The sequence below is a fragment of the Pezoporus wallicus genome, unplaced genomic scaffold (assembly GCF_028554395.1).
Source record: "Pezoporus wallicus isolate ANWC-B61680 ecotype Strahan unplaced genomic scaffold, APGP_CSIRO_Pwel_v1 contig_4901, whole genome shotgun sequence".
Classification (NCBI taxonomy): Eukaryota; Metazoa; Chordata; class Aves; order Psittaciformes; family Psittacidae; genus Pezoporus; species Pezoporus wallicus.
This window is the reverse complement of record NW_026640354.1, coordinates 3,354,345-3,376,640: the sequence shown is the minus strand read 5'-3', so window position 1 is coordinate 3,376,640 and position 22,296 is coordinate 3,354,345. Positions and strand designations below refer to the sequence as shown.

General features: G+C 34.4%; 1 protein-coding gene across 8 annotated transcripts in view; it reads left to right on the top strand.

The window, feature by feature from the left end:
* The window catches only part of ADGRB3 (adhesion G protein-coupled receptor B3), a 468,139-nt gene that overhangs the window by 178,979 nt on the left and 266,864 nt on the right, over positions 1-22,296 (top strand). For 4 of the 8 annotated variants that reach the window (XM_057418851.1, XM_057418856.1, XM_057418849.1 and 1 more), the window contains exons 3-6: positions 8,471-8,581; positions 10,839-10,868; positions 13,634-13,795; positions 20,248-20,412. In XM_057418851.1, the coding sequence (XP_057274834.1) occupies positions 8,471-8,581; positions 10,839-10,868; positions 13,634-13,795; positions 20,248-20,412 (468 nt within the window). Of the gene's footprint in view, positions 1-4,570; positions 4,589-8,470; positions 8,582-10,838; positions 10,869-13,633; positions 13,796-20,247; positions 20,413-22,296 lie in introns of those variants that run through there. The other 4 variants (XM_057418850.1, XM_057418855.1, XM_057418857.1 and 1 more) reach the window with 3 other exon arrangements.

The following is a 22,296-nucleotide window of genomic DNA, read 5'->3' as shown; positions in this document are numbered from 1 at the left end:
TGCCACAAATGATAAAAATGTAATGTGCAAAACTTACATCCAGTGACACTTCCTCCATTTTTTATTATTCTTTCATAGAAACAATTCAAGAGTCTTAAAAAAGGACAAGAAAATGCTCTTTAAAGCATGCAATATCATTTAGCTTTACCTGGAAGCTTTATCATACTGAAAAAAAACCCTTCACAAGTTTAACTGTGCTTGGTGAGGACAGTTTACAGTACCTGTAATTTAAAATATTTTTTCTTGTTCCTTCTCTTCATGCAGCTTCAAAATCTTTCACAGATGTAAATTTCCATGTCATAAATTCATAGATAATTAATTTCTAATTTTAATGAACACTGCTATCATTTAGAAAAGAAACCATCTGCAGGAATGCGTTAAATAGTTGCAGGGCAAGGAAATAGTCTTGATGTCCTTGTGAATCCTGCTTTCCAGAGTTAATTTTACTTACTTTATAGTGTTTCTCGAACAGAAAATAAAGATAATGAAGTTATTGAATTCAGCAATAGCTTAGAAAATTATAGTTTATGCTCAGTCATCTTCTCTTCAGTTGTAAATGTATAGAGCAATAAAGAGGCACATACTAGCCTGTGTGTAATATTTAGGTAGCTTGCTGGTGTTCAGTAAAAAGAGATTGTTTATATAAAATGCTACTACTCTGAAATAATTACTGCACTGGCTAGCCATATCAATAATTCAATTAATTAAATATATGACAAAAGAAAAATATCTAATGCAGAAGTAAAACAGTATGAAATGTAAAAAAAGCAATGAAGGTACCAGTGTGTTATTATCATACTATGATTTAAGGGCTACACATGAATAAGTTATTAGAACAGAAACATTAAAATGATGAGAACAGTACAAGAGAATGCATTAAATGTCTTTCATTTAAGAAAAAAAAAACAAAACAAAACAAAGAACCAAAAATAAATAAAAGTAATCCCATGTGTTTTCATTCTTTAATGGGAGAATAATATACTGCTGAATTTAGAGGATTTTAGTGTTGAACTCGATAACATAGGTTTTCTTTATTGGTTTTATTATTTTTATTTGAATAGAAATATTTTGGTATGGATTGCTAGGGAAGTATTTAAATGGGAAAAATAAAAAGAAGTACAGAGTATCTTCTGCATACTGGCCAAGATAATGACAAAATGTGTCAGATTTAGCAGAGATATAAATAGGTAAAGCTGCAGTTTGGGCTTTCAGTCACCCCTCCTTTTCCTCTTTGCTTAGTTATAATTCTGCAAAGAACATATGAAAACACACTACCTCCTGTGGTGATATTTTACATTCTTTTTGAACAGGTATGGGCCACTTCACTAGATTCACATGCTCACTTTCTTCTGCGTAGGTGTAAGATGATGAGCAAGTAGACTCAGGGAGGCAAGTAATAGAGCTTGCACAGTTTCAACATTCTGTGCACAGACAAAATGAATAAATTTTGCATCTTTATGATATTCTTCACTGACCAAATCTGTAACCATAAATAAACAGATTCACATCCCACCAAATATAATGGCTGGCCAAGGGAATCGCTGCAGAGACACACAGAGGAACAGCAGATTTTATTGCCACAAGAAAGTGTAACTCATCAGGATTTGTGTGATCATTTATAGTTTAATTCAGTAATATTTCACTTCTTATGTCACTAAAACTAGCAGCAGTAGTATTAATCCGACATTATTTTCTAGAAGCAAATGGGTCTCCCTAGAGACAAACACAAACTAATTACCTATGTACAATATGTTGATGGTTTAAATACATAATTGTTTTCCCCAATTTTTTGAAAGATGAAAGAATGCATATGTATATGTATTAGGATATGTCTGTTTGCAAGAGAAAGGAAATCTTGTATCTAATTTTCTAGAAATGTTAAGCTATCTTTTTCTTGATAAAAAGCAAGAGTGTATTTTAATAAAAAAAATTACTTTGTAAGTACAAATACTATTGCCTTTCATATTTCCACTACTATTAAAATCCTCTCCATGTTTTCATGAGTAATAGGATATCTTTCTCACTGTGTTCATGAATACAGCTCAGCTCAGACCTTAATTCACTGTAGTGAAAGAAAATATTCCCTTCAGTTTGAAAATGGTCAAAGCTCTTTGTAGAGCCAAAAGAGGACTTTTTATGGGACCAGGATCTACGTAGGAAGTAGGCAAAGACTGTTTTAAGAATGTTTTCCACATTTGCTGAGAGGTTCCCATGGAAATCTAATTCAGCTAATAGCTATGTTACCATTTTGGCAACTTGCCTCCCTGGTGAGGAAATACCATTTTAAGGGGTTCCCATAGAAAGCCATAGCTTAAATATGTGTTGCAGAGTGCTAATATTCACTGATGCCCTGAAGCTCTGTGTCCTGCCAACAAAGCATTGGAGGACAAGTGCTTCCTTGTGGGACCTGAGTGCCCTGCTACAGCGAAGCAGGGCTGCAGGCAGGCAAGGGAATGCTCCTGGGATTTTAATCTTTTTTTTTGTCACAGGGTTTACTGTGAAGGGAAAACAACTGAAGTTCATGTTTTGTTCGGTTTAGGTTTGATTTTGTTTTTTAGGTTTGGTTTTTTTTTTTTTTGGTTTGCATTTTTTCAGTTTGTTTTGGGGTGATTTGGGGGTTTTTTGTTTGTTTGGGGTTTTTGGTTTTGGTATGTTGGTTATTTTGTTTGTTTGTTTGTTTGTTTGTTTCGGTTGTTTTTGTTTTTCTTTTTTTTTGATCTCCATCCCTACAAAAGAAGACCTAAAGAAAACCAAACAAAAAGAAAAAAACAAAACCCAGAAAACACCCTCAATCCTTTGAGTATAATGAATTTTATATATATATGTGAGAGATAATTTTTATAGTGAAAAAGAAACGGAAAGTCATGGCTTCTCCAGTCAATGCAAAATTGTGCTTCTGTCAACACACATTCTGCCATCTAGTGACCAGAAGAAATTGTATTGTCCAGCTGCAACTGTAACGAGAAACCCCAAGTACTGCTGCTACTACTGCATATTGCCCTAGTATCTTTGTGGGAGAAACTATGGAATGGACTACAAAGAAATTAAATGGGCAGGAAACATTTTGAAGCTCCTGGAAGTCTGCAATTAATCAGATATATTGAAATCAGTTAATAGCTCGGCCCGTAAATTAGTTTAAATAGACTGGTTCTTCACATATTTCTATAGCCCCCTTCTTTCTTCCTGTCCCTGTATGCACTCCTTCCTTCCCCTTCACCTGGACATACTTCAGCATTTTGCATAATTTCTCAGCAAAACATTTCCGTGTTTGTACAGAGAGGATGCCATGCTACTGTACGTGACAGTCTGCATTAATGCACATTCTGGCTGCAAGGCCTTTAGTATTCATTCCGTAGTCAAGAGTAATTGAAAACACTCATTTGACTGTTTATAGTTCAGGAGTGGGTGGCTGAGAGAAGAAAATGACAGTGACTTTGGGGAATTGATTGCCTGTTCTTGCTTTTGAGGTTCTGATCACCCTTCAGGGAACTGCTTGCCATCTCACCTTCCAGGCAGTACAGTACATGCTGAGGACACTCAGCAGCTCTCAGGGGTTGCTTTACATTTTACATGTCCTGAAGCAATAACATTAAAGGCCTCAAAACACTTTTTTTACCTGAACAGGTCATTCACAGTGTTGTCACCAACTACTGGCTGGCTGATAGTTGGGCTTGTGCAGCCTGGAGAAGAGAAGGCTCCGGGGGGACCTTACAACAGCCTTCCAGTACCTAAAGGGTGCTACAAGAAAGCTGGAAAGGGGCTTTATACAAGGGCATGTTGTGATAGCACAAGGGTGAATGGCTTTAAACTGAAACAGGGTAGATTTAGATTAGATATCAGGAAGAAGTTCTTCCCTGTGAGGGTGGTGAGACACTGGCGCAGGTTGCCCAGAGAAGCTGTGGCTCCCGCAACCCCAGGCAGTGTTCAAGGCCAGGCTGGATGGGGCTTTGAAGAACCTGGTCTAGTTGAAGGTGTTGTTGCCTGTGGAAGAGGGACAACTATATGATCTTTAAGGTCCCTTCCAACCCAAACCATTCTGTGATTCTACTGCACTGAAAGAGGCTTTTCTATGAACACCTGTGTGTTCTGTGCCATTAATAGCATAATTCTTAGTAGATGGTACACCTATAACAAGATCAGTACATTTACACTGTGAAGCTCCCATGAAATGTGACATAAAAATAGTCATAAAAGCCAAACCAACATTGTTTATAATGTCAGCTGATGACTAGGATATATATGTAACAAGCTTGCAAATATTATTAAACAGCCTACGCATAAAATCTGTTTGACATGTACCTTAACTTTAATGATTATCTACTTGTCAAAAAGCAAAGACTAGCCATTGGTGAGTAGAGCCTTGCAAAGCCAGTGTTTTTCTTTTGTATTGCTCAGTCTTCCTACTTTGCATTTTTATCCTGTTAACAGATGTTTTTTCTTCTTTGTTCCAACAGAGAGCACATGGCACCTCTCTTCTCTCCTAAAAATGTACACCTACATTGGCCGCAAGATTTTAGCTTCTCCTTTAAAAACTAAAAAGGTTACTCAATAGGAATAAAAATTCCCATAATATAACATAAAAATAAAGGTAAAGCCAATGGGACTACAGATAAGAGTTGTTGTAAATAATACTCAACTGTAAACTTTGGAATTTCAGAAATTATTGTTCGGGTTGTTGGTTGGTTTTTTGTCACTACTGGAAGGCATGGAACATATTACATGCTTCAGAGTTATATGTAAAATTAAATGATAAATGACATCCATATTAAGATATATGCATTGCTAAAACAATTTCAAGTATTGATCCATTGTGTACAGCTGAGGAGAGAAAGAATATGCGTCCTATTGCAGGAAACTACTGTACTTCCATAGCCACCAAAGGACCGCTGGCAGCAGGATAAATTCTTCTACCAGATTACTAAACCTTGGATTTCTACCACAAGTGTTTGGAATATGTTATAATTTGATATAAATCATGGTCTGGATAAAATGACCCATTCAGGGTTCCCTATAATGCTATTTGTTGTTTACATATCCAGGTATTTCTTTGAATTTATTCTCATGCAGGTAGATTAAGCTTTAAAAATGTACCAAAAAGCATTGAGACCTTTTCATGTTTTCAGACCTAACTTAGAGTCACATTGGTGAATTCTGGATCAGGCTGTGTACCTGTCTGCTGCTGAGAAGATTTCTTGCCCCTCTTTATTTAGTGAAATAATTTATTTAATACCAATGTTTGAGGTAAAAGCAGAGAAGGACTATTTTTTTCACCCAAGGGAAAATTAGGACAGGCGTCACCAAAAAGTCCTGTTCAGGAAGTGGTATCTGCAAAAAAACCCTTTTCTGTGTTAGAAAACTTATTTTCAGCAAGACATAAGTAAGATGAATGAGAATGCAAAAAATTCTTTTCCTCAGAATCTCAATTCAAACATGCAATGTTACATCCCAGACATCAGGTCTTGAATCATGCTGACTTGACACTTCAGAACACCTCTCGCCAGATACTGTCTAGAGTGACATGGTTCTTATCACCTTTTCCACACAAACAGGTGCTTGAAACTACTGTGCTGTTTAGTCTGAGTTGGGTTGAATTGCTTTCCCATCCCAGAAAGCATTTAAATACTTCTCTCTGAAATATTGAGGTAAAACAAATGCATAATTGGTTCATCTTCTGCATTTCTTAGCTAGGATATGAAAATGGAGGAAACTTATATTCTGCTTAGTATTTATTGTAAACTATGGCAGTCACTGAAGTAAAATATTTTATTATAAAATGCTTCATAAAAATGCATTGCTGTTGAATTTCTTAGATTAAACAATTTTGAGAACACTGTTTGTGCTTATACACAGAAACTGGACACTTCTGATTCCATTATGAAAATTTACTTTACCTTTATTTTATTTTTCTTATGAAGCCTGAATTTTAATGAGTCCTTAAAGTCCTCACCCATGCCAGTACACTGCATTTCCTGATACCACTTTTGTTCTTGTGAGGCATTTGGTTAAATACTTTAGTGAATATGAAAATGAGAGCACTCCCTAAGTCCAGTTCCAATTTTTGATAGAACTTATAGAGAAATATTTTAATCTTTGTTATGAACATCTTTACTATAAACTTATATATTTACATATATTTATATAAATGCTTAATATATTAAAGGGAGATTAGTTGAAAAGTGCATCTCAAAGAGCATCAGCAATAGTTGAAGTGAATTGAATGTGAAAATTTAAAATGTGTTGTGGAAAATGAAAAAGTCAAGGCATGATTAGATCCTGTATCAGTGACTTGTATTTTATTTTCTTTGGTGATATTTGTGAGTAAATCCATCGTTGTGAATGGAATTACTCTGGGTATAAACCACAGCCCTGAAAAACTGATCTCCCAGACTTCTTTTTCTCTTCACCAGAGGCCTCTGTCCTGCAGGACACTGCATGTGCCTGCACCCTGATTGGGAGGCTGCAGGACTGGGACTGGAACATTCACCATCTCCCTATATGCTTCTGGAAAGCCTTCCTCTAGCAAAGGTCTCCCATTATTGCACTGTGTTTGTAACTTAAAAAACAGATTAAAGTCTTTTGCGAGAATGGTGCCATATCCTTTAAATTGCCTAACAAGCAGGCAGTGTGCAGGCAGAAATCTCAGAGCAGATATGCTTTGCTTTCACAGCATTTCTGAGGGAAAAGCTACGTGAAGTCTCTTGTCCTTCACCATGCTGTTATTTAGGTTAAATGCTCATCTGTACTGCAGTTTACATAAACTGTGAAAGTATCATTCTAATCTTAATTTGCATTAAAAAATTAATTGTAAAACTTCAATTATAGTGAGAGATTTCCTACAAAATAAAAAACTATCTCAAATCTGAGGAGCTGTAGAAAAGGTCTATTTTGTAAAAATATATTCATAAAAATTTGTAACACACATGTATGTATACACATACATATATGTATATATATTCATGATCTTTTACATGTATTTCTGGAATGTATTAAAAATGTTGATTAATTCTCAAAATATATTTTATTAATTAAATTTTCAAATATTCTCTTTAGAATGCAAACTTCATTGCCATTCTCAAATGAATAATTACATTTATATTTTAAGTGGTGCCATTAATGAATATTACAAAAAAAGAAACACTAATTTGGAGAAATATATTCTTAATTTACTGGAAAGGAAGAAAACCTCTCTCTGCTGATTGACCCCTTACAAATATATTTACCTTTTATTATTATTTTTTTACTCAAAGTAGAAATTAAAATGTTTAATGATGTATCAAAACAATGTATTAGTAAATAACATTTATTAGTAGCCTTTAAACCTTGTTTTGCATCTTTTGAGGCAGGATGGTAAGTTTCATTATCTTCATGATTTTACAAATTGGGGAGAATTTTGAATTTCCCGTTTGCAAGGTAACTTTCTAGCAGAAAGATGTTTACCAGAAAGATGTTTATATTCCTAGTGCTTCAGTCACCTTCTGCCTCATCAGAAACTTCATGTGGTTGTAGTTAAAGCAGTTTTAATGTTAAGTCATGGTTCCCAGCACACGATTCCTAAATTAGAGTCCCAGTAAAACCTGAGTATTTAGCACCAAGCTGTGCCTGGGAGTAGCAGAAGGAGCAGTGCTGAAGACACAACAGTCGCCCCTTAACTGCTAAGGACCCTGCACATTTTTTCACAGAAAGAAGTGGAGTCTGAGGTAGGAGGCAAGGAAGTTTGTGAAGGATCAGAGAGGGAAAATGACTGGAGTGATAGGATAAAAAAATTAAGTACTCTTGTCTCCCACACTCTGAGCCTTTATATCATTGATTTTGTCTTTTTTTAAAGTAATTTCCCTATTACAATTCATAGGGGCTTCTTTTTATATGCTGAAGGCAAGATAAAAACTATAGGTTTCATAATTGAGAGGTTTCAGAAAGAAAACAGTTCACAAGCATTGTTCTGCTGGATTCAGCCTAAAAAAATATAAGCTGTTGCCTAAATTGTTATTTCACCTTGCCACCATTCTGAAAGATGACTTGTTATCTCTATTGAAGGCTTCATTAGCCTGAAAGACGTGCAGAAATAGAAGTCCTTTGGAAGAGCAACAGGCTTTGCCATAGAACAGCAATGTCGGACACTGTCACGATCATTTTCTGTGTGGTTTGCACTTATACAAAATATAGGTATAAAAATGTCTGCATTTTAATAATTGTTTTTATCCTGTGTCATACAGTTAATTTATAGTATGCGTCACTACACTTAATGTTGGTTCATGCAGTAAAATCATGTTTGAAAATCTGCAGACATAAATTTAAGTATGTGTTAAAAGCTGAGTGTAGCAAAGATAAGTTGATGTTAACTGCCATGATCACTTGCCTGACTCTTGCCAGCAACTTCCAGGTATGTTTAGGAACATATTGCATGAGATAGTATTTGACTTTTGAGAAATGTCTACACACAAGCTTTCATAAACCTTTATTCTGTCTTTAGAATTTGGAATGATGGGAGATCATACAATTAAAAGTCAGCGACCTCGATCTGTTCATGAAAAAAGGGTCCCTCAGGAACAAGCTGATGCTGCTAAATTTATGGCACAAACTGGTAATACATCAGTTACATTTTTCTATTTACTGTTGTTAATTTTAGCAAAACCACTGCATGTTTCCATAATCTTTTGCTGCATATTTGTCAGTTTTCTAAGCTGATAATTTTTTTGAATCATTTATTTTTTTATTTATTTTTTCACCAGTTAAAGTCCATAAATAAAGTAGCTGAGAATTAGGTAGATTACACAAAAAACATGCACTGTGAATATAGATACTGAATTATTTAGTGTAAGCATGAATTTCTTCATTAGTAAAAGCAGTATCATATGTAGAAGACACAGGACATCTTACTGTGACATGCTAACTTTTGTTTTTAAAGATGTTAAGAACATGCTTCAGAATTTCTTTATAAATAGACGGAGGTCTAATCCCACCTTTAGACATTTATCAAATTAATTGCTAGGGTGACTTTAATGTGCATACATTCAGCATTTACTATCTTTGGCCCAGCACAACACTCTATTCTCTAGTTTCCAGATTCATAATTGCTAAATTAAATTGGCTGTAAGTAATTTTTAATTGGATGTGCAAATTATCTAACAGGTTTTCATCTAAAACATATTTTCTAATTTTGTTTGAGCAACTTCATCTACTTTAGATAGAGGTACCAAGATAATATTACAAACCTAAAGCTAAAATAAAACTAAACAAACAAAGCCTGCTTACCAACAGTTACCACAGCTGCCTTTGAGGTCAATGATAAAATTTCAGTGGTGAGTTAAATTAAGCTCTCATACACCAAAACTGCTGCCATCAGTAATGATTGGTAAAATTGGTAAAATCTGTTGGTAAAATCTAACTCTTCAGTGGTTCCCTACACACTCCATTCCAGTAAGTTACTGCGCTGAAAATCTTGTGCTCCATAATTATTGTATGGATTTGAAACAACTTACTCTGTATTCCATAGTTACTAACCTAGAAAATATGCCTGCATCAGTCATACATAATGCTTCCAGTTTATATTCACTTTAGTAAAAGAGCTATAATTGCTTCTATTTCTGTTGCATGTTGACTAGGGTGCTTTACTTAACAGAATTGCAGAAATCAGTATATTGAGTAATCTAAATATGTGTACAGCCAATCACTGTTGATCTGTTTGGTAAAGAATTTAAAGGGGGAAAAGTCTGTTTCTCTCCTATTAATTTATAGGACTACTTTTATGGCTAACTCGCAGTTGATAATACTGTAAGAAAATGTAATGGAAGAAGGGAGCCTAGAATATTCTTGGTCTCCATGCAGCTTTTGTTTAGGCAAGTAGAACTTACTACTTACATACCTAGCTCAGTATGTTAGTTGCTTACTACATAGAATAACACCTTCGCTTTTATGCTGGTTCTTGAATTCATACAATTACTCCAAAAGATAAGAAAGATGATCTATTTTATTTCCTCATACAAATCCCTGAAACTTCCATGTTATCATGTAAAACTTGTATTTGATAGTTTCTAGTCATGCATTGCAATGCATCTATTATGGGTGTTAGAGAACTGCATTATAAATGCAGCACTTATACCATCACCTTCTGATAGATTGTGTGTGTGGAGTGGGAGATGAACGTTCAAAATTATACAGGCTTGGTTTTCAAGGCCCTGTTCTGAAAGCATGTGAGATATATCAGCAGAGCATATAAATTTACATGACCAGCTTTGAGGAAATCTATAATTTCCATACGGTAGGTTTAACACATTATAAGTAATATTGTGCTCTTTTTGGACATACTTACTAATATTCATCTCTTCTTCATTTTGATTTTCCTTTGTAGTGATCATTGCATATTTTCTTCACCTCTAATGCATTCATTTTTTTGCAATACCATCTTAAACTGATTCATAAGTTTTTTTTCTAACATATCTATCTCATGAATTTACCCACATACTGAGAATTCTAATAGCCTTTAAAGTGAATGGATACTGTTTATGAGGTTTCTTATATTTTACGCCTGTTCAATATTTTATTTTGTGTAATAGTAAAACAGATGCAAAAGTGCAGCAAAATGTTTGCATGGTTTAAAAAGGCAGAGAGATAGGAATAGAGAGGGATAGGAACAGAGAATTGTCCTGGAAAAAAATATGAGAAACATTTAATACTGTTAAGAGTAGTGGACTTAATCCACTAAGTTTTGCTGGAATGGAAGACTTTAAAAATGTGACATGAAAAATATGCATTATCCTGTTTGTGAGTGAACCATTTATGTGAATAATTTATTGCCCTGTATTTGTCATTTTTTATGTTTGGGCTGATCCTTCTCTTAGGTGTTATGGGATTTAGAGAGTATAATACAGGTAAGTGTTACACACATCAATGAGGCCTTCAATACAGTAAGTTATGTTTCCTCTTACATGTAAAGCAGCAGCGGAGAATAAGGGCTTGGTAGCTTGCCAATAGTTAAGTTGAGGTTGTAGATTTAGTAAAATAGATATAAAATTTTAAGACTTCTCAACATAAATCTGGAAGTAAAATAAAAAGTAGCCCTTTTGAAATTTCATTTCAGAAAAGAAAAAATACAAAATAAAGCAATAGAAGGTTTATTTTCAGATTACCTAGGCAGTCAAGATTTATTGTAGGAAATAATGAAGTCTTTATTTGCTTTAATTAAAAATTGTTAACCATGGTATAATACGTCAGTGAAGGTGTTTCCTTCCTTCAAATTAATTAAATTAATTAAAATTAAAATTTCATATTGACAACAGTACAAAATACTCTGAAAAATTACATATTAACAAAAAAAAAAAACAGAATGCATTGTGCAAAAGGAAGCAAAGGAGCTGGTAAGAAGAATTTGCTCTTTATTTGCTCTGTTTTCACTCTTTTTGCATCATACATCATGTTAATGTGGAGAATCTTGCTCCAGTAAATGTTTAAGCCTTCTTTACATATGCTGAAGTATATTGCTAGATTCTGATCTTTGTTAATGGACAGTACATATATGCTCAGAACTTCTAATATTTAAAATTAATTTCAAAATTCACTCAATATAATCACACTTATTATGTCATTGCTGGTTTTCATCATATTGCAGGGGTTAAGGGCAACTTTTTATAGCGTTAAGATATCAGAAATCTAAAATTTTTATTACTTCATTTCTGTATTCTATTATCTGTGCACTGTCACCATTTCTGTGTTGACTAGTGGACAATTTACGCTGAGTATATATGACTGGTTTACCTAATGAGGAACATCTTGAGAAACATAGCTTTGAATTTTTCTGCTGTTTGACCTTTTATCTAAACCATTTTAATGAAGGCAAACTCAAACTTCAAACATGTAGGAAAAGACAAAAAGATATTAGCCTAGAAACCCATAGTTTCCAAACCCGTACAAGTTTCTGTACCCATACAAGTTTCTATACCCATACAAGTATTTTTACTATACACATGGAGTTTATAGTACATATTATGTAATTGTTGATGTCTTCCTACATATTAGCTATACTTACCATATTATATTGTCTAATCTGAACCCAGGGCAGGTAATAGCCTCATCAAAATACTAAATTCATATCAGAAAAAATTATTAAAACAATAATAAGTGTTTAAATTTCTCCTTTTTTTTTTTTTTCACTTAACAAAGAAAATTACTACAAAAATCAGCGGTTAATTTTTTTATGCAAAAAAAATCATCATTTTATACTTGTCAATAGAAATTGTAAGAATTTGGTATAATATTGTGAAAAGCAGGGGGATTTTTGTGCTAATTATAAATCATTTTATCTTCTTACTGAATAAGAAGCACACTTTTTTTTAAGCTTTGACTAGCCTTAGAATTGTTTCTGAGAGGACTCTCACAGACAAGCATTTTGCGAAAGTTTCAAGCTCTCTACTAAAACAATTTCAAGAAATAGTATCTCACTTTCTGCACTCTTGAAAGAGTTTGGTTTGCAGACTTTCACTTGATTGCAACCAGTATCAAAGCTTTTGAAGAACAGAGGTATATTGAGATAACTGACATTTTAAGCAGCTATTCAAGACTGAAGTTTGTATCATGCCACTGATTTTAAAGCAGAAAATCACATTTGTTTCAAAAAGGACTTAAGTTTAAAAATCTTGACAGAGCCTTTGGCATGCTATTTTATACCGATTTTTATGGGAGAACATAAATAAGAATCCACAATTATTTACTCAAAGTGTTCAGTGAGGTTCATCACATGATTTTTGCATTTGCTTTCTGAGAATACTCAAGGGATCCAGTTTGCTGAACATGAAGGCATTTGGGAAAGGAATTCCAGAATTTTATTTGTAGATGTTCATGGAAACTAAATTCAAGTATCCTTTCCTGAGCATCCATGGAAGAAGACTTTACATGTTACTTGTTTTCATAAAATAGAAATAATACAGTGTGCTATCTCTCAACAATTAAAAAAAAAAAAAAGGTATTCAAATGTACAGTATTGATAAACCACATCTGACAATTTTGAAAATGGTGATATGAACTATATGCAGTCATAAGGTCTAGCACACCAAATTGTTTAGCACACCTGTATGTCTAAAGTGGAGCAGATCTGTGCAGTAAATGATCAAACCAAATTTTCCATTCCACTGTTCAGGTCAAAATTTGGTAAGCAAGGTGCTTCTGTTCGTCAGGAAACTAGATAACTCCCTTGAGAGAAAAGATAAGAAGTTAGGGTTTAAGAAACAAAACAAAACAAAAACCAGAATTCCATTACATCTAGAGTGATAAGTATAAATATCAAAGACAAATCCTTTGCTGTTATATAAAGAGTTGTCTATGTTCTTTTAGGATCCTTAGGGCAGTGCTGTTTCTGAAGTGTTGAAGGATAGTAGTTCTCATAAAGTTGTAAATGATGCTAAGTGATCAAAGTGTTTCTCTCTGACAGGCATTATGTGACTGCAGCATTGTAGGTGTCTTTATTTTCTATTCATTGCCCATTTTCACAGCTGCTTTAGTCCATGAACTTTTAAATCTTTGTTTTGGTGTGGTACTTTTCTTCTTTGATTTGTAAGAGCAGACGATAATGAGTTTCACAAAAAAAAAAAGTCTTATTAATACTTATGCCTATATTCATGTTTGTTTGTTGTCTTGGATACAGGTGAATCTGGTGTTGAAGAGTGGGCCCAGTGGAGTACGTGTTCAGTTACTTGTGGTCAAGGGTCGCAGGTGCGAACCAGAACTTGTGTATCACCTTACGGGACACACTGCAGCGGCCCTTTAAGAGAATCAAGGGTTTGCAATAACACTGCCCTCTGTCCAGGTAGTGTTAGCAGCCAATAAATAAAATTGTGGATGTTTTTTAACTGTATAATGATAAGAATTTGAAACTATATCTTTCTTATTGTTTTTAATATGAATTTCATAAGAGCATTTCAGTTAGAGCAGAGAAGTTTAATTCTATTCAGCTATGAAATTTTTGTTATGTAGATTGTTATTTAACTTTCCAAACAGTGAAGATATGAAACAAGAGTCCCTTTTTTCTGACAGTTTCAGATTCTTTTTTAAAGTTTGTGTTCTCCGATTTCCACTCAGAAAAGAGAAGGTATAGCATGAGTACAAAATACACACTAGGGAAGAAATCCAGATCATCAATACCTTAAAAAGCAGAGACTGATTAACAGGGTGGTTTAAGCTATTCGTCACTGCAATTGTTTTTTGATTTAGAATACTGTCTTTTGGACAATGGGCCAAACAGTGTCCTCTGCAAAATAATGTCTTCATGGAGTTTCAGCTACTGACCAAAGGAAGAAAGATCTTGTTAATTTTATTTTGCCTAAGAAGAAAGATGCCTAAATCACCTAATTTTACAGGATTTTATCTTCCTTCTCTCCAATAAGAAATGGGAACTTTTCATATAAAGCCAAAAATATTCATGTAATTCAAAACCCAAGGTAATTAATTTGCTGTCAAAGTAAAATGGAAAAAAGTTAATTCTTAAAATTCACATTGTCTACCAAAGTTTTAAACAAGGTTCACACAAAATGACTGTTCCAGGGTGCGGCTTTTGTTTCTGGATACCCAGTATGAGCAATGGCTACCAGTTCTCAGTGGGTAACAGTGATACTGCCAAGATATTTTCCCTTTTGGATCACCACAGATGATTCTGATAATCTTTATGTATCTAAAGATTCTGATAATCTTTATGTATCTGATAATCTTTATGTACCTTTTCTAAATAATTAGTCTTCTGGGCTAAATCTTGCATATTTTATTGTTTCACATGATTACAATAACATTATTAATTTATGTTGGTCTCTGTCTGATTACAGGATCACTACTGTGTGGCAGTGTATGAGATTAACAGTTTAGAAATGAACTTTTGCTAGTCACAGCTCCATTTATTATTCAAATGTCCCTTCAATTGTTAGTCTAAATATTCTCTGTCCTCATTACATTATGTATCCTAATTCAGAGAGTTGCATAGTTCAGGATTAACCCTGGTCCATGAATAACAAAATGCATAATTTGCATAGTAGTATAATTAAACCATACTTTGAAAAAAAACAATCCAAACATATGCATACATAACTGGGATCTTGCCTGTGTACCCAGACCTGTACCACTCATTCCATACAGCTTTTGGACTCTGTCAACAGAGCAAGATTTTACATCACAGAGCATAAACTAGAAACAATAAATGTGCAGAAACATAACAGTGGTCCCAGGGGTGCCAGGGGTAGCAGCATTCTGAGAGCTGGAATGTTTCTTCATCACAAAGTTGCTCTTTCAGAATAAAGAAGTATGCAAAATGGCCTCCTGGACTATGCTTCAAGCATCTATCCACAAACTTCAAAGGAACCTGTTAAAGTTGCAAATATTAATGCAAGACTTCCAGAGTATTTTAATCTACTGCCTTCATAATACTTCCTTTATTGTCAAAGATACTCTCTATTATGTTAGGGAATACATCTTTCTCTGATCTGACTGTCCTAGCAAATGTTGAGAATGGGATTCATCAGCTTCATCATATATATATATTTGTATTGATATTAAACTTTAAGTTTCAAAATAGTACTTCTGATAATTCAAAATCATAAAGGAACCATTTTTAATGTAATTTTTGTTTATTTATATTTGTTCTGGACCAATACTTTTTCAGCAGCAGAAGTCCATTAGGTAATTCAGTCTGTCTTGCAGTCAAGAGCCCTCTAGAGAAGTACAGCATAGCTGGCAACAAAACATAGCTCAGGTAACTGTTGTTGTTACTGCTTCTTTTATGAGCAAGGATATCTCAGGATCCAGTACTGTACTGCCTGTGATTCATTTCAGTGCAATGAATAATTTCCCAAGACAGCTAAAATTGCAAGGAGAAAGAACTTAGAATATCTCAATTAGTTTCTGTTTCTTCATTCACTTCAAGAACTTTTAACAAACTCTGTAATTTAATTTCAAAAAATCCTTTCATGTAGCATCTGATTTGATTATTGAGCCATTTTAAACTATGATACCATAGAATCATAGAGTAGTTGGTTTGGAATTGTCCTTTAAAGGACATTTAGTCCAACTTCACTGCAGTGAGCAGGGACATCTTCAACTAGATCTCCTGTCCAAACTGGCCTTGAACACTTCCAGGGATTTGGCATCTGCCACCTATCTGGTTCCAGTGTTTCACCACAATCATTGTAAAAAAAATTCTTCCTTATTGCTAGTCTAAATCTACCCCCTTTTGGTTTGAAACCATTACTTCTTGTCTTATCACTAAAGATTTTGTCACCATCTTTCTTATAAGCCCCTTTAAGTATTGAAAGGCCACAGTAAGATGTCCCCAGAGCCTTCTCTTCTCCAGGCTGAGCAAACCCAACTCTCTCAGCCTGAATTCATAGTCAGTCCTCTGATCATTTCTGTGGCCCTCCTCTGGGCTCACTCGAACAGGTCCACGTCCTTCTTATGTTGTGGGGCTACAGTGGTGAATGCAGTACTCCAGGTGGGGTCTCACCCGAGCAGAGAAGGAGAATCATCACCTCCCTACGCTTGCTGGCCATACTTCTTTTAGTGCAGCCTAGGATATGGTTGGCTTTCTGGGCTGTGAATGCATACTGGTGGGTCATGTCCAGCTTTTCATTTACTAGTACTCCCTTCTTGGCACGGCTGCTCTCAATCCCTTGATCCCCTAGCCTGTATTTGTGCTTGGGATTGCCCCAGCTCAAGTGCAGGATCTTGCACTTGGCCTTGTTGAACCTCACACTGTTCACATGGACACACTACTCAAGCTTGCCCTTGTACCTCTGAATGGCATCCCTTCCCTTAGGCTTGTCAACTGCACCACACAGCTTGGTGACTTCCGCAAACTGATGAGGGTGCACTTAATCGCACTGTCTAGTACTGGACCAGTACTACTTACGTTGAAACTTCGGTAACAGTAACTTTTCAATTTCTGCTCAGCTTAAAGCTGATCAAATCAAAAGCATTTAAACCCCAATAAAAGTCTCCCAAAATATACTTGTAGGATGAAGGCCAGCAAGGCCTCACGCCTCCTCCCAGTTCACAGCATTTGCGTATTGTGAACACTGTGGGTGTTCACTTCAATATGATTAGGTTCACAGAGTGGCAGAAAGAAGGGAAAGATGCTTTGCAGTAATCCAGACTTGTTGTGGTAGCAATGTTTTTGACAGATAAGTTGGCGATAATCTGAATATTTTTGTCCCAAATAATGAATCTTGCATCTGAAACTGTGTTATAGAAAATAGTAACTCCTCTGTGGGCTAGCTCTCCATCTGGTGTAATTTGGCATGCCTCATCTAGCTATATAATTCATCAGATATTAATTTTTTTTTTTGCATTTAGCAAATGGTATTAAAGAAAGAAAATGTAATTGAAATGTCAAAAAAATATTCAAAGATAAGAAATTTTAAATTAGGATTTTTTTTAAAGTTTATCTGGATAATACCATATGCTTCTATAAAGCATTGAACAGATTAATTCTCCTTGATATTTGTTTGCTGACAATAGTTGTTTTCTTATTGTTATTCCTTTTTCACTCTTGATTTCATTGGTTATCTACTAGTTTCAGATATAAAAGTCGATACATACAAGAAGTCTTTTGCGTAATGAGATAAAAATTTGTCATAGAAGAGGATTTTGGGCACAGAATAATTTAAGCAACAAACAGATAGAGGCTGCTGAGAGTCTGAGTTCACCCACAGTGAAGCATTTTGGTTTGGGCTATGTTCAGATTCAAAAATCACAAAAGAATTATTGAATGTTGCTATTAACAGGCAGGCACTTTTGGCAGAAGAGATATACAACCTTTTGGTTCAAGACAGTATCACTAAAGAGCCCCTCAGCACATGTTTTTGTAATTTTAAAATGAAGATAACTAACAACATTTTGGCAGCATTTTAACTTCAAATTAACCAATAAATGCATATGTACCTTAAAAAAAATCAGTCTGTTTCTACGTAGCATCAAGGCCTTTCTAATTAATTATTTCTTTACAGAATAATCTTTTCCTAATTTACATTATTTTTTCTTTTGCTATGTTATGTACTTTTTGAAGTTCTTGTTGCACCTGAGCATCTTAACCATTATTGTATCAGAAGATGAAACTATAACATTATTATTACTGACCAGTGTTCGGAATCTGATCTGACAAATTGGTTTCTCATTAATTTTTCTTGTATGATAATAAATTTGGAGCCTTAGAGATACATCAGGATTCAGAATCTAATGCTTTGCCAATGAGAAAAAAATTCTTCAGATCATATGGCTAGATCAGAGTAGCTGTTAAAGTATAGCACCTGTGAGAAAAGATGAAATGTAAGGGATTCTATGCATATGTAAGCATCAGTTTGCTAGTTGTAGATGAGTTAGGTTAGCTGGTTTTGACCAAAATCTCACAGTTACTCAAGGTTTCTAAAATAATTAGACTGTAATCTGTCACTTTAACATTAATTTGGAATGTTCCTGAGATTTAAGTTGTTTTGGTTTTTCGGGTTTTTTTTTAGTTAATATAATGCAGATTGATGTGATACTTAGAATAAGATAATTGTAATAAAGCTAACCATGTAGGATGTGGAATAAAAACATTATTTTAGACCACTTCTATATGACCAACTAAAAACTTTCCAGCAACTGAGCTGTTAACTAGTGTGTTAAAATATTCCTTGTATAAAGCTTGACGTCTTCTGTCAGGTACAATTTCTCAGAAGTTACCTAACAAGCTTTTTACCTCAACATGGAGTCTGAAATGATGTTTTTCCTTACTTTTAATGAAATGCAAAAGAACTTACCTACATGCAGAATTCCCCTTGATCTTACTGGTGATTTTGTGATAATTTATCAGGGAGCTGAACATCCTTCTGCACCCTTGCAACTGAATTTCACCTCAGGAAATGTTATTCTGATCCCTACAAGAAAAGTGTTTTATTTGTAGAAACTGGGCAGGTGGTATGTGCCTTCAGGGCAGAGGAAACCTATATACGAGTTCTTTCACAGTGATGAAAAAAAGTGAGGAAAAAGCAGAAAAATCTATTTCTTCTGTAATGTTGTGAATCATTACCAATGATACACTGAGATGTTATACACTATTTCACCCTCCAGACACCCTTCAAACAGACAGGGTTGCAGAAACACACAGTTATGTGATATGGAGTGTGATGCTCAGTCTGGGTAGTAAGTGTCTGTATTTTTCTTAAATGTCTAGCATTACTACAAATCTCATTATTACTTTCCTTTCCTCATAAGCCTAATTTAAACCTGTGCAACTACTTTTATTTAAGCAACAGAAAAATAACTAAAGGTTGCTTTTCAGTATTTTCCAATTTATAAAGAACTGGCTTACCAGTGCATGTATGGAATTTGTTTGCTAGTACATGCTTAACTGTAATATAGAAATTTCTGAAAATTTAACTCTGTTTATGGAAAGGGAATGTATGTAGTATATAAGCACATATGGATATAGTATTTTAGTTTGTCTTGCAGCTGGAAAAACATCTATGATTCTTTATAATATGTAATACTTGTGTATAAAAATATTGGTATGTGTTTGTAATTTATTGTGTATCCTGAAAGTATTTGAGGTTTGTTGAGTGAGCATTTAAGATGAAATGGTGCATGTATTACTGAGTATATTAAATCAATGATGTTCATGTAAAGAAATACCACAAATCTCTTTTGCTTCTGTGGTCTTGGAATTTTTGAGGAAGACAATCAAGCAGATCATACCATTTTTCCACCAGAATTTAAACAAGTGAAACAATTGTTTTAATAATTGTTTTTAACAATTGTTTATGATGTTGACAGTAAGAAATGATTGCATTTTTTCTATATTTTCAAAAGAAAGCTTAATTTTGATTGCTTCGTGTTTTTAGAGCTGTCTTGTTAAATCATTATATCCCTGATATTCAAAAAAACTAGTCTCCTGAAAATCAGGACTGTTAAACATGTCTCAAGTCAGGCACCAAAGATATTGTAACTTTCTTTTGAAAAGGGAAACCATCTTTCTTAAAAGAGTAAAAGAAAGAAAATATGGTAGTAAGATTAGTTTAGAAAAAATGGTTCAAAGTTAATGATCTCTTAGAGAAAATATACTTTAAAAATAGAAATTAACTATATTTTATAAGGGATTTATTTCCCAATGGTAAATATTACCTATAGTGATTTATTTGGCATTAGCAAAATAATTCCTATTTAAAATATTGATCTTGTTTATTTTTAAAGCCTTCTGTTACTTGTGTGTCTGTTTCTGGTTAAAATCTGTTTGGTTTGTTGCAGTACATGGCGTTTGGGAGGAATGGTCACCTTGGAGTTTGTGTTCATTCACATGCGGTCGAGGCCAAAGAACTAGGACAAGGTCATGTATACCTCCCCAGTACGGGGGAAGATCATGTGATGGACCTGAAACACAACATAAACCTTGCAATATTGCACTCTGCCCTGGTGAGCTCATATAGGAACTCTTTGTTTTGTTACAGTGTATTCAATGTGGGTTTGTGATTTCTTTTATCACCCTTCGCACAGGAAAAACGGTTATGCACAGTGAGCAAATGGGGTAATGTTGTTCATAATTCAGACTGTACTGATTAAAGAATATAATCAGGATTGTAACTCTGCTCGAGGTACTACACAAGCAGATATCTAATTTCTTCAAGATACTCTCCCTCTAGGGTGGGGTACGCTGTGTAGGAAAGCTTGATTCAGGGTGGGTCTTGGAGAACCAAAAGGCAAACAGCTGAGTGTGGCTTAAAGGGAAACAATCAGAGGACAAAAGGTTTGTGTCCACTATATCTGTTTGCATTATGTTTATTAGAGGTTCACTGTAAACATTCATTATACAACAAACATATTTGGGAAACCACCAAATTTTAATTTACATTAATTTATTCAAGGTAGGTAGTATTTACTTGTGTGCAGAGAGAAAGGCTGAAACAAGCTAGGGCATTATTTGAATCCCACCATTACAGTAAAGATTTTAAGCGACTCGTGTGTATTTATATGCATGTATAGATGTAGACACGTATGTATGCATACATCATAGAATCATAGAATGAAACCATAGAATGCAACCCCTTGCAATGGGCAGGGGCATCTTCCACTAGACCAGATTGCTCAAAGCCCCATCCAGCCTGGCCTTGAACATTTCCAGGGATGGAGCACCCACAACTTCTCTCAGCAGCATGTGCCAGTGTCTCACCACTCTCACAGTAAAGAACCTCTTTAACATATCTAATCTAAATCTACCCTATTTCAGTTTAAAGCCATTACCCTTTGTCTTGTCAATATCTGACCTTATAAAAAGTATATATATATCTATAAATAAAATGCATATTTTATATACGTGTATAATATATAAGTATTAACATAAGTTTAATAACCATAAAGATTATATATATTATGATAATTTATTGTTATTGAACTCATTGTAAGACTTAGGTATTGTAAAGGTATGAGGTAGCTGTAGTGTAATTTCTTTCATAGGTTCCGTCTGACAGTGTGAAGGTTGCCCTCGCAGTGAGTTTGTTGAATATCCAGAGTTAACAACACTGCTGTAAATAGATTCTCTGTGGCTTGAGCTCTTCCTGAAAATGGTTGATGGGCATTTCAGTAGCAAATGGTTGTCTGATGATTTAAAAACAGAGATAAAGGAAAAAATGGAACTTAGTGCCTCAAAGAATTAAAACTAAATTTCTTAGATTTTTTTTTTTTCCTAGTCCACAAAGTCTACTACAACTTTAGGACAATTTTAAAAAAAAAAAAAGTTTTAGTGCTGAATGTAGCTGCAAAAATTTCGAATTAATCCAATTTTTGGCCAAGTTGGTAGCAGTGCAATTGTACATGTGCCTACGCAGAAGTAATTAACATGATATATGAACATGAAGCAGAGTTGACAACAAAGTTAAAAAAAGGAATACCAAATAAAATAGCAGAGAAGAAATTAATGCATTCAATTCACGTCAATATTGCAAAGAAACAGAAAAGATATTTCATCTTAGCTGTCAAAATAAGAAGTTATTTGAGAGTTCTGGATTTTGAACTGTCATTTGTACATAAATGACTTTCACCAGAGGTAGTTATATACTGGTTACAGTCCTGCAACTGTTTAAATCTTTGCTGAATGCTAAGATTTGCTGTAATTTGAATGTTCAATTTTATAAAGGAATCTTCTTGCTGAATTCTTTAGTCTTTTAACAGTATTTCTGAAATAGAAACCTCACACGCTGTTTGCTCCTAAAGGTAACAAGAAGATATGCAAAATACATACGAGCAGCCACAGAATGAATTTTCACCAAAAACACTATAATAATTGATTCAATCTTTCCTACC